The sequence below is a fragment of the Planococcus citri genome, chromosome 2 (genome assembly GCF_950023065.1).
Source record: "Planococcus citri chromosome 2, ihPlaCitr1.1, whole genome shotgun sequence".
In the NCBI taxonomy this organism is placed as follows: domain Eukaryota; kingdom Metazoa; phylum Arthropoda; class Insecta; order Hemiptera; family Pseudococcidae; genus Planococcus; species Planococcus citri.
The window spans coordinates 49,596,506-49,610,161 of record NC_088678.1 but is presented as its reverse complement, the minus strand read 5'-3'; the positions used below and the strand labels follow the sequence as shown (position 1 = coordinate 49,610,161).

At 32.8% G+C, this 13,656-nt stretch overlaps 1 protein-coding gene across 1 annotated transcript; it reads left to right on the top strand.

Annotated features, from left to right (window-relative positions):
- Nucleotides 1–7,292: 7,292 nt before the first annotated feature.
- On the top strand, nt 7,293–13,120 carry LOC135836258 (uncharacterized). The gene is made up of 16 exons (XM_065350979.1): nt 7,293–7,573; nt 7,658–7,900; nt 7,974–8,940; nt 9,023–9,156; nt 9,225–9,407; nt 9,476–9,606; nt 9,677–9,860; nt 9,933–10,040; nt 10,122–10,310; nt 10,377–10,554; nt 10,636–10,778; nt 10,854–11,049; nt 11,127–11,280; nt 11,364–11,785; nt 11,869–12,129; nt 12,233–13,120. Exons 1-16 carry the CDS (start codon nt 7,490–7,492, stop codon nt 12,952–12,954), a joined length of 4,299 nt encoding a protein of 1,432 aa, XP_065207051.1. The 5' UTR covers nt 7,293–7,489; the 3' UTR covers nt 12,955–13,120.
- The last annotated feature ends 536 nt before the right edge of the window (nt 13,121–13,656 follow it).

Below are 13,656 nucleotides of genomic sequence, written 5' to 3'. Positions count from 1 at the left end.
AATTACTACCTATAAAAAACATGATATTTGGCAAAAAAAACAGGACTTTTGTTTGGCAAGCTTTATAACAACAAGGTGGACATTTTTAGACAAACAAGACAAAAATCAACGATTCTTGGACGTTATGGCAAAAATTACAACAATTATGACTATTTCATCTAAAAACTACCTATACTTCCTGAGAATTCTGAAGAAAAAACATTACAACTTTTCGATTTCATCAAATCGCCAAAAATTAACACTCTTTGACAATTTTGACAAAAAACAAGAATTTCTTGAGTTTAACCGAAAATGCTACACTTTTTGACTATTGTGCCGAAAATGAACAATTCTCGACTATTTTCCCAAAAATGGACGCATTCCAGCATTTTTTGACTTAAGCAACCTTAAAATTATAACTATAAGCAAGTTTTTAAAAAAAAACAGGATTTTTTAAATAATATGTAGATAAGGCGAATATCAATTCGTATTCATCATAGACATTTAGAATTTTTCACTTTTTTCTGTTGCAAAATCATGATTTATTTACTTACTCACCTAATTCAATTTCATCTATTTTATTGATACATGCGATTTCAAATATCAGTTTAACATTCTGTCCCGTCATTCAATGGTAATTTTCTCATGCTTTTATCGTATGAAAAATTTGAAAAAAATGTGTCTTTTTGACATCAAGGAAGAGGCAGAAGGGGGGGGGGGACAATAAACTTCTTTCAAAATAATACGAGATAGGTACGTTGAAAAAACGAGTGAAATTTGAAAAATTGACCCTAGGCTTTGGTGTTAGAGGGGGAGACGGGAGAGGGGGAATTTTGAACTGATGACGAGAGAAGAGAAAAAATGAGCTTCAATGTTCTCATCAGTTCATCACTAGATCCAACTAACATTTCATCATAATTAAGGGTTTCATAAGGAGGACCGGAAAGTGAAGAATGGAAGAAATTTTAAAAAAATGAAAGAAAAGATATTAAAAAGGGCACGTGCGTAAGATTATATCTTAAATTGTTTTATCAAAATTTCGGGAATACTTACGAAAAAATTAAAAATCGATGCGAAAAATATTGTTTACAGTTTTCAAAAAAAAACTTGATACGTACATTTTCTAAATTTAAAATGGTATTTATCAATTTTTGATTTTTTTTACGTAATTTTTTTAAATCATCCCATTTTGTCTGCTAATCTTTTCATACATGAGCATAAAAATCAGCGTGAAAAATTATTTCAAAATTTATTTTTAAAAAAAGTGGACGTACGGAATTTACTAAATTTTAAACGATTTCCACTATCAATTTGAATTTTTAACCGCGTTGTTTTATTGTTATCTTTCCCTCTTTCCCCCCCGCTCTCCCTTCCACCCCTTCAGAAAACCAAATAATTTTTAAATTTTCTGAAAAAAGTTGCCATTGATGAGATAAATTTTCGATTTTTTTAGACTGCAAATTCTGAAATACTTATCTACGTATTTGAAATGCGATATGCTCAAAATTTAATCAAGTTTTGATTTTTTAATTTTTACAGCATTATTTTTGTCAACTGCCTCTCTCCTATTCCCACGCTTTTTAAAAAAAAAATTAATGAAAGGGAAAAATTATTGCAGAAACCATAATTAGGTATAAAATTTCAAATTACAGAAAAATGTTGAAAAGTTCCTCAGGCTTTCACTTAAAAAAAAAATCATTACATTTTACTCGTAATTAAAAAAAGCAAACAAACAAGTACATATCCACAACTTCATTTTTCTTACATTTTAACCGCCCAATGTAGAAAATTAACTCAATTACGAGTACCTAGGTAGGTACTTGGTACTTACCTGACTTTTCAACGCGAATGAAAAATTCATTTGTTACCTAAGTATTTCATTTTTTCAACATTTCGCGTTTCGGTTGATACCTCTATTTTACAGTTACAAGACGTATAGGTACTTGTAGATATGTCACCATTTTCTTTTTTCAGCTTTTTTCTGCTTTATGTTTACGATTTTTTTTTCAGACTTGTTCAAAATGTAGGCTACGTACGTATTTACGTAAGTTGTAGTAGGCTAAGGCATATAAAGGAAACAATTCACAATATCCGATTTCTTATTACTTTTTGCTACTTTTTTCAAAACACGAATGAATAAAGCGATCCCAAAAGCAAAATTAGTTTTTGGTCGTTCAAATCAAAAATGAGCCGAGGTCGAAACACTAAGAAAATGAAAATATGAATAAAAATGGACGGATAGTAGTGTTTTTATTGCCCAATGAAATTTCTTTCAAATTAAAAAAACAAAAAAAATGTGTCCTAGAGATACCTATCTTTTACTTACTCGTATTCAAAATGAGTCACAATACGGCAGAAAAATGACACGACAGAGCACAAAAATACGTAAATTAGCAAAATTTTACCTGTCCAATCGATTTTTTTTCTGATCTTACAAATTGCAAAATTTATTTGAAAATCCTTCATTTTGAGAAGAAAAAATTTGTTGCACCTATGGTGTATTTTGCGATTGGCTATAGTTGAAATTTCTTTTTTCAACCGCCTTAAATGGTCAAAAAAAGTAAGAAATATTCACCTATTCAGTATATCTGTTCTCAAAATATAAGTAATTTGGTATTACGTAATAGGTATCATCTACTTACCTAATTTTATTATTAAAAGTTTTAGGTATCCATTTATTTGTATATGTCGTTGTATTTTTTTTTCTTTGTATACTTTGTAGAATACTTACGAGCATTACACTCGTACATACGAGTATATGTAAGCAGGTTTATGTACCTAGGTAAAGTACCTACGCGATGTAGTAGAATAGAAACAATTATTTATAGAAAGAAGAAGCATACTGCAAACTTATTATAATAATCAAGAGAACAGACATCAATCAAATTCTTTGCACGCGTCAGCAGACGAAAAAAAATTGTTACCAGTACAAAAGGAATTTTCCCTTACCACGTCAAGCCATAAGTTAAATTCTTCGACTGGGCAAGTCAAGTACCTATATCAGCATCACTATTATTACAATAATTACATTTTGCACCTATTTAAGTTAAGTTTTAATCAGCAGAAACCGTTGCAGATTATTTTGGTACCCTTTACTACCTACCTACCTACATTGTTCCACACGACCCATCAAATTAGGATTTCGGCGAATTATGATACCTCACATAACTATTACGCATGTTTTTTAGATTCATTAGATACGTGTGCTCAATATCTATACATATTTAAATCTTCGATATTAAGTACCGTATCTAACGTTTCTGAGAAATTACTTCTACACGTTATCAAAAATCGATCGAAGAAACGAAATCGTCTACAAAGATGCTGACATCAACACGAGTTATTTCTTATCGTGTTATTTACGAAACACGCTGAACTGGAAGAAATAACATTCCAGTATCGATATGCTACATACGATGTAAGAAAGTAAACATTTTCGGTAGAAGTTGTTTTTTTTCCTTTGGTGCGTGTTCTGTTTCAGATAAAAATTGCCCTCCGAATACAATGTGATTCGTATCAACACCAATACCGTCGATAAGAATTGGCGACATTGTGGAGTCGAATATTCTACATAATTTCTTTTTATGAGAGATATTATGTTCCTTATTCGACACAACAATTTTGTCAACGTGTGGTTTATTTACCAAAATCTCCACCGGATGCTGGAAGAATTAATGACTTCGCGGTCTTCGCGGCCTTCGTTTGTCGATCGACTGGTGCCGAACGGATATTGATTATTCGTAACTTGTTGAGCTAATTTTATTAGTACCTACTAAGAATTTGCTAAGATGATATAAATTATATTTTCGTAGTTGTTATGAACATAACTGTCTTTGTTTAAAAAATGGTATCTACGATTAAACTGTCTATAAATCATCTTCGTTTCAGTTTCATTTTATTGCTTCCGGAATTTGTGAGCATGATTGGGTAACTAGGTACCCATTCTTACGCATTTTTATTGCGTTGAGCAAAATACTAAAAAGCGAACATTGGAGAAGGGACTTTGTGAACCCTAACAGCTTCTGCATACACAAAATTTGAATTTTGTAAACTAAAGAGTACTTACTTAGGAATGAGATAAATCCAAAACCAAATTTTCAATAGGTAATAGGTAACGTAAGTTAATTTTGGAAATTTTTGGAAATTGAAAATCACCAAAATTTGAAACGTTCAAAATACGATTTTTATTACAGACTCTGGCCATGGAGTTACAAAGCGAGATAGGTACATTGCAATATTTTATTCTACAGGTGGAATATGGTTTAAAATGTTCAAATTTCACCTGAACCAGTCTCTTAATTTGAACATTAGACTTATTTTCGTTTCTTTGCGAGAGAATCGATGGTGCAATTCTTCAGTCTAGGTACCTACATACATTTTACGTGTATTTCGCATTCTGCAACATATCAGCTGTTTCATGTTCCAGTAGGTTTCCTGCATCTGTAAAGTTTAATAAACACAGTAGGTACTATTATTCGAAATATTTCACCTTTCGTCTTCAAGACCAAGTATGTATCGATAGATTTCCAAGCCGAATTATAATCTTATCGTCTTACTGTTAACGTATGTACTTAGCTTATTGAAGTACTCAACAACACAAAAAATTGTAAACAAGACGAAAAAAGTAACAACTGATATTTATTGTGATAAGCCCAAATATTTTTGGTGCCTAATGCCTAATTACTAACAACAGGGATACATAATGTTTTCTATTTGAGCAAATAATAAATTATAAGAAAATATTTTAATTCATAATTCGATCGAGTTCTATATGAGACTGCACAGCTTGTCTATTTCCGGCTGCATAAATGCTTAGTAAATAAAAATAGTACCTACTTGCATAGATAGGTTTGATTCAAAATTAACTCAACCAATGAATTTCTCAATACTTGATAGAAATGGATTCCCAATCATAAAGATGCTCGTAAGGATACAATTTTTGAAACCTATCATGAAAAATACACCTCTCAATCCTCAACGTTGAAGACAATCATCAATAATTTTCATTTATGTGGACCTAGTTGAAAAACAAATCTAAGACTTGAGTACCTATCGTAAATATTAATATTAGGAAGGTACGCGAACGCGACCATCAAGTAATATTCTGTAATAAATTACGTAGCACTCGATGTAAACTATACTCGAGCATAAAAAAATTATATTTCAACGTTTTCGTGACAAAACCAAGAATAGGCCTAATCATTATTTTTCTTCTCGGCTACGTTTTCTTAAAAATGTATCGATGGCGATGCTTTTACAATTTACAAGCTGAAATATCGTATAGCAGAAGTCGTAAAATCACATACATTATACTCGTATTGAGGACTACGCTATGTTGCGTAGGTAAAGGTATAAGTAGAGGTACACTGGCTACAGTTCGTTATGCGTATTTGAAAAATTTGGCAGTCCGTGTCCGTATGATTTAACATTCTAGTGCAGGAGCGAGGAATAGAGTGACTAGGAAAATGACGTAAAATTACATTAAATGCTTTGGTAATACGATCTATACTCAATTTGATTTATATTTCAAAAATGGGTGACATTTTACTGCCAAAAGAAAAGGTTCACGAATACCTATTCAAGTATTGCTGTGGGTGATAAAATTTGATTCAGCTTTAGTTTCCCATTGACAAATATTTTTTATGTCACTTCAAACCAGTTGTTTTATTACGTAAACAATTTTTGACGTAATTTTAATGACGCTAACATGCTTACAACAAAATACCTAAGAACAGAAATAGTAAACTTTTCGTTGAAATTTTTAAAGGTGGTTAAGTAAGTACCTATGTTGGACACGTTTTTAAAATAAGTGTACACAAAAAAAAAATGGAAAAATGAGATAGGTACCTATTTTACACATTTACTCTAGAAAAGAGGAGTGAAAAATAAAAATTTGAAAATTCTGCGCAAATGATTTTTCGGAGGGATTAAAATCGCAGGAACATGAAAGGTAGCTATTTTTATTCAAATCAAAAATTTAATCACTTCAAAAAAGTAAAAAAAAACGAAAAGTTTGTATGTATCTCTAAGTACACGAAGGTACCTAGACCTACCTACCTGGTACCTATTGTTAGAAAGAAAAAAATGAAGAGGGAAACAATTCGAAAAATAATGTCTTTTTGGTCAAATATATCCACATTTAATCATTTTCTTGAAAAATGTTCAAAAAATTATCATAAAAAGTCGATGTATTAAACTTTTATTTGCGAAGAATGTTTTAAATCATTGATATATTTTTTGCTGGAAAGTTGATTATAGAAATTTGACATAATAATTTAAAGAACTCAACAGCCCAACAGGAAGTTGAGCATACCTATAATTTTAGACATTTTATTGTTTTTCCCCCTAAATTTGAAAAGTAAATTCAATAGGTTGGTACTTATTTGAAGTCTACTTCAATGTGAACCGTGAGGAACGCAATGTTGGATTGGAACTTCGAAAATTTTCATTTCTAACATCGTTAATAACTAGCTGTTTTCGCATGAAAATTTTATTTTTGTAGTGGTTCGCCAATTATTATCAAATAAATTTCAAAGAAAATCAAGTAAGGTGAAAGAGCTTAATAAAATCCTCTCAATGGGATTTTTGAAGTTTTGAGAAGAAAGAAGCTCAAATAAATTAGAATTTTGGAAATAAATTTTTTGGGATAAAAACGAAGCAAGTTGTCAACCCAATAGAAAATTGATGTAAAACTCAATTATGTAAATTTTATTTAAAAATAAATTCATAAAATTAATTAAATTAAAGCAGTGAAAGCGCAAATTAAATTCTTGTGTTCAATATTTACCTGCTGTATTTTTAATGATATACTATAACTGTATAACTTCAACTAAATTTATTGATGTGTGATGTGTGACTTGTGTGAGTGTAGATAGTCCATACATCCATAGTAAGAAAGTTGTAATGAATTAATGATGAATTGATGATGTACATGTAAAGTAAAGTTCAGCCATCAGCGAACATATGGAATTATAATGCTTTATACAATACTTTACTCGTATAGTTTATTTTATGGAATAATTCAATTCAATTCTCTTTTTGAAGTCTTTTTTGTCTTTTTTCGATAAGCAAGACTAGACGGACTGACGGACGACAGTCGACAACTGACATGGTTAAAGTTTAATTATTTATAATAAAAAATAGGGGGAAAAATTTAAACGTTCGTTTTATAAAATAAAATAAATTTTCATCAATTTTCTATTTTCAAATTCAAATTTAAAACTAAAAATTAAGTTTTAAATTTAATTTAAATTTAATTATTCACCAATTTGTAATTTACCAGTAATTACTCATATCAAAACGATTCGAAGTTATGTACGCAAAGCTAAAAAAATGTTGCGTTCCCGCGTTTTAAATTTCGCGTTATCACAAACGTTTTTTCTTGTTTTTTTTCCTGCTTTTCGCGATATTTCATGCTGAAAATATGATCGTATTTTCGTTTAATTAATAGTTGTAATTATAATTCACGGAAAATGGTCATTCACTAAGCTAAGAACATTCATCTGCCAAAATGACCTCCATTCAAAAATGCCTCTCGTCCTGGCACAAGTTGATTTCAGATGGCCAAATCGAAATCGCTTATGAGCAGCTGAAGGTAATAATAATATTTCCTTCTAAGTAGAACTATTCCTTTGATCAACATCACTCTCTAAGTTTGAACATTTGGAAACAATTTCAGTCGGAAATCGCGGAACAGAAATGGACTATCGATGAAGAAAACAAGGTGGCTAATTATTGCTTGGTTTGCACGAATATGAAAACTTATGAATTCCTTAAAAAGAAAATAAAAGATCAGTCAATGGCACAGCAGATATTCCGAATGACGGACTTTTGTTGCCGTATCATTGGAAAAACATGGAAGTGTAAAGTTCCAGATTTCATAGGTTGTCTACGCGTCATCTGTGAATATTTCCTAGCTTCGGTGAGATTTTCAACATCTTCGATGTTCATTTTCACTATTATTTTTATTCTAAAGTATCGTAATCTGGTTACAGGATAGTGTATACGAAGCTCTAGTCATTAGCCAATATAGAATGGAATTTGTACACGTTCACAATGAACGCGAATCGTCAAAAGATGAGAACACAAAAATCACCGACGATATGGTGTTATTTTATCTGCATCATTTGCATAAAATGCCGATGAATGACTTGGAAGTCATACTTGATATATGGAAATTCGTATTATCACCTAAAGTAATCGAGGTCACGAGTTCAAATATCTCGTCAATTTTACTATCGTTCGGGAATTTTTGCAGTAGAGCAAATTCAACCGAAGGTGTCAAATCTAGTCTACTTATCATGTGGTATCTGAGTGAAATACCTTTGGCCAACTTCACCGAAAAAGATATCGACACCTTTGTGAATATATGCGAGATTATAATTCGGCATTCAAAAACGGATCAGCTGAAGAAAAATATTTCGAAATTGATTTGTAATATTGAACAAATGACATTATTGTACCGTTCCGGCGGACTTCCAGTCATTTCGTTCTGCTGCGACATTCTGCGGTTTTCTGTTTGCCGCTGTGATTCTTCAAACCCTTCAATTCTCGTCGAAAATTGTTGCAAAGGATTAGATGCAGTACTGTCGGCCTCCTCGATGTTATGTTATCGTGCCGCAAATTTTGCTCGACTTGTGCTTGTTCATGCTCAGAATTATTGGCTCAGTGGAGAAAATTTCTTTTATCGGAAATTCTTGCCAAATGTATTTACATTTTTCACCAAATTATCAGAAATACTAAAACGTATGGAAATTAGTCAAAATAATACCAGCGAGAGAAAGTATTGCACTGTATTAAGCTTAGCTATTTTGATCACTAACCGAGTTCCTGATTTAAGTAAAGAAGAACTGATTAGTATTTATTTTCATGTGAAAGAAAGCATCAGTATGTTATTAGAAACTTACGACGATGATTGCGGAGTAGACAACGCTTACAAAACTCAGCTGTTTAATAATATCGGTAACCAGCTCATTTTTCAATTCGATGTATTCATCGCATCATTGTATATGTGTTGTGATTAATTCATCATTTTTTTTTTTAGGTGTTCATTCGTTCAACGTTGGTTGCTTGTACATGAAAGCTAAGCTCTATTCCGAATGCGAAGAAGTATCTTTAATGGCCATCGAAAAAATTGCTGCTGTTTCGAATGATCTTGTGTTGAATTGTTCCTTACAGGTATTTACAACAATATATTAAAATTTTTTTTTTAATATTCTTCAAACTACAATTAAATTATGTTGCAGTCTTACGTCGAGAAATTGACCATTTGCTTGTTTCAATCGCAAAAATATGAAAGTGCGTTAAGAACAACATGTACTTGGGCAGCAAAACTACCACAATCTCGAACTACGTTCATGAGTCGCTACGCTACTTTTAAAGCAAAAATTTTCTACGACGAGAATCGAGAGAGACATACTAAGCTTCTGGTAAAAATATTCTCTGAATTCATTCAATTTTATTCGATATTTGACTATAGTAAGATTTTTTTTTACAGAATAAAACGTGTTGGGATTTGATAAAAGAGGAACAACAGAAGAACTCATCAACTTGGGAAAAAATCAATCTCACCGATCGTGATATTATGATTCTTTTGAAATTAGAACTGAAGCATTGCCTCACTCATCAGTAAATAATATTGAAATATCTTTAAATTTTGATAATTTAGCTATTTTTTCATCAATTTTTCCTATTTCAGAATTCATTCGGTTGATCTGTTGGAAAAAATCATCGAACAGGGTGCACAACAAAATGATATTACGAAAATCGAGCTGTTCATTTTAGGAGGGTTTATTTTCACGCAGTCCAGCGACTTCTTGAGTAATGCTATGAAATTATTACCTTCCGTTGAAAAAAATATCAAGAAATTGAATCAAAAAATGGTAAACAGACTGCTGTTTTGTTAATGTCTGATTCTGAATAATTAAAAATTACAACCTAGATTTTTTCCATAGATTAAAAAGGATTTCGATGGAAGCGTTGTACACTACTCAACTACTTTAGGAAGTTTACATTACGTGAAATTTCGTATCAAACTGTTGAATGCAAGATGTGAAAATGAGGTGAATTACTTCATCATATTTTATTCAAATTTATCATCAGAGTTTGAAATTTCGTTTTGATTTTTTTTTTTTGTCTTACAGAAAGAAGTCGCTTTAACTTCATCAATGAAAACTCTACCATCTGAGCCTGGTATGGAGCAAGAAACGAGAGACGATTCAGATATCATGCATAAATATCTGTATTATAAATCTCAGCAAGAATTCATCTCTTTGCTTGATACTGCCATTGATTATTGGTCTCGAGCAATAAATGAAGTTACCAGTGAAATGGTTTGAATAATGAAATCACATATCATTTACGAACTTCAAGTTTTATATTTGAAAATATTTCTATAGGGTCTCGGATTGTGCGAAAAAAATTCGGAAACTCGCGAAGACATTGATATCCAAACACTGATTAAAGAAACTGCCCTCATGTATCGTTTGTATTGCGCTGAATCGAAAGAAATCCGAGCTTGGAAATTACTTTATTCTTTGGCTGTGATTCGCGAAGACGACGAGATGATGGTTTACGGTGAGCTGCCGAGTGTCGTGATTATTCACCAAATTACCTACTTTTCTGCGTACTAATTTAATCTAATGTATTTTTCAACAGCTTTATCAAATCTTATATCGTTAAATGCTCCGGTGGATCCGGAATGGGAAACGAAAGTGGAAGAAAAATTACCTACAGTTGAAAAAATTACCCGAGCGAATTATCAATTGGAAAAAATTCGTAAATTATTCATCAATGGACGCGTACGTTGAATTTTTAGAATTTTTTTCCATTAGCCTTATTCAATTGTTTTGATTTTTTTTGGATTATTTTCAAAGGGTCTCGAAGGAGTTACAATTTTATCGCAAATATCCGAAGAAGACACGAATAGTAATGTTGTAGTTGCAGCCAAATATAATTTCGTCGTGAGCCAGTATACGTTGGCAGGCTTCTTCAAAGTCTCCGATTATCCCCTGTTAACAGCTATGCGAGCTTTTTACTTACTGATCCCATGTATTAAAAGGAACTCTTGGAGTAAGCAAAGATCCAATTTATTTAGTACTGAAATTTTTCAACTGAACGTGTGCTGAAAATATTTTCTGTTTTTGAAGGAAATCTGTGGGAAGCGTCCGAAATACAGAGTCTTTTATTGGATGTAACATCATTTATCCTGCAGTTTCACGTAGCTGCCTTTCAAACAAACTTCATTAAAACCTACCTCGATAAAGCTGTGTACCTGATTAAGAAGTTAGGTCTCCCATTAAGGTATTTCAACTACGTTTGTTTTCGATTACATTGCATTGTGTTTTTTCAACCACAAATTCAACGTATTATTTTTATTTGCGCAGGATCTGCAAAGTTCTGACAATATTATGCACAGTTGGCGTCATCACGTGTGAAACGGAAGATATTTACGTAAAGTTAAACTCGTTAAAAAGCGTTTTGAAGTTCGACGAAGGCGTTAAGGAAGTAGATTACGATAAGCAACATCCTGTGAAAACTACAGCCACACTTTCGCCGTCGAATTTCAGCTCGAATACGGATGTTCGTTTCGTTTCGAATTTTGGAGATAATTACGCGTCTCCGATTCTGGAAACTGGATTAAAATACGATACGCCCGAATTCGTCGATCATGAGTCTCAATGCGAGTGCGCTGTCTGCGACGATGTGCAGTATCAGCAGGTTTCGTGCGAAGTTATGTCCTTAATCGGAAGTTATATGTGGTTACTGGGAACTCCGCATTGTGGTCAAGCCTTGAGTCATTTCGGTAGTAAGTGTACCAACTTCTGTTTGGTTCGACCTATTGTATTCGTCGTCTCGATGGTATAATCTCACCATTTTGTGTGTTCGCAGATGCTTTAAAAATGTGTTCGAGATTACGTGATCGTTGGAAAAATACCGATCGTGCCAAAGAAAATTTCTTCTTGAAAACGCTAATTATAACGAAAATGCGTTTGGGCGATTTCTGGGCTTCGAACGAAAAATTCGAAGATGCCTGGAAGTTGAATAAAGAAGCCATTCAAGAATACGAAAATTTAATTATACCAGACGACGCATTACGTTCGCAACTAATCGATCAACATTTAGCTCTGGAATACGTCAAACTGAAAGCCGGTATTAAACTAAGCATTACCATTAATCGTTCGATTACGATGAAAAAATTATTACCTACATATTTAATTGTCACTAATCTTGGATTTGTTCATCGTGCCCATAGAATTACCAAAGAAAGAACCTCTCCGCAAGAAACTGAATTTCGGGTCAACTGCAACTAAAACACCGGCGTGTAGAACAACCGTGACGGTTTTCGAAGACGAACAAGAATCTTCCAGATTAACTCAATTGATGGAAAACATGGCCATAACTCCTCTTCCGAGAAACTGCCGAAAACTGTTGTTCAAGGAGCCTACCAAAGCCAGTCGTGCAACGAGAAATAAAAACAAAAAAGATGTGAATACTCCTCCGGATATAGTCATGCAGACTCCGTCTTCCTTACGTTCGAATAAGAAGACAATAATGGAGGGTAAATTTCCCTCATCCGATATACTAAAGAATGATGCTGGTCTTTTCACCAGCCCTAGTGAACCTACGGTATCCAATCGTCGTACCAGAACCGGGAGTAAAACACGCGAGCGTGTTCTCGATTCGGTTGAAATGACTCCATCTTCTCGTAGACCTATTCGCTCCAAAAATCCATTAAAGGATAAAGTTACGTCGTCCTTGGATGAAAATAACGATATGCCATCTACCAATGATAGCAAACCTGTTGCTTCCAATTCTAGTACCTCAAGAGTTAGGAGTGAAAAGAAATATCCTGCGCTAGGCGTCGTCAAACAAACTCCATCTTCTAGTCGTACTCGTAGCCAGAAAACCGTCGAAAATACACTTTCGTCGTGTACTGCCGAATCAACGGCTCGCCAAAAAAAACGTAAAAATTAGCGCCAATTTTAACTCGTATGTCGTGTGTAATTATTAAAAAGTATTATATTTACTTGGTAAGATTGTGTACCTTTTTAGCTTGAATATTATGTGTATTATTTATTTGTTTTAGTTTTTTTTTTACTAGTGGTGTTTCAAAATAATTAATAAATCATGGAAAGTCTTCGATGATTCTTTACCCCCTTTTAAGAAGCAAAAGATAGGTACGTGAACTGTTGACATTTCGCTTGTTGACTGAGAGTGGGCAGTTTGCCTCTTTTTTTTTACCGAGTAAGAATTATCGAGTGTTGGAAAGGTCAAGTAATTATTTTGAATAACAAATTACTCACCTGCGATGAAGGACAGGTAATAGTCGAGGAAAAGGTCGCGAAACATGAACGTAAGTATGATGATTTCACTTTTAAGGATCTTTAACGGTTTTTCCTGGTGACGCAGAAGACTATGAATTTGAGTACGAGTGTTTCAATTCGCCAAGTACATTTCATTCAGGAAAATAAGCTTAGTTAGGTAATATTCAATTTTGATCAGATTTTTAAAGGTGCTGTTGTGTTGAAATTGAAAAGTACAGTAATTAACGCATTTCGATGAACTTATTTGAAAAAAAATTATAAGTGTAAATAAAATTGATTATCAGAAGTCATTCACTATTTTTCAAGCCTATTTTCATGGGTGAGATTTCACCCAGTCTAGCGTTCATGCAAT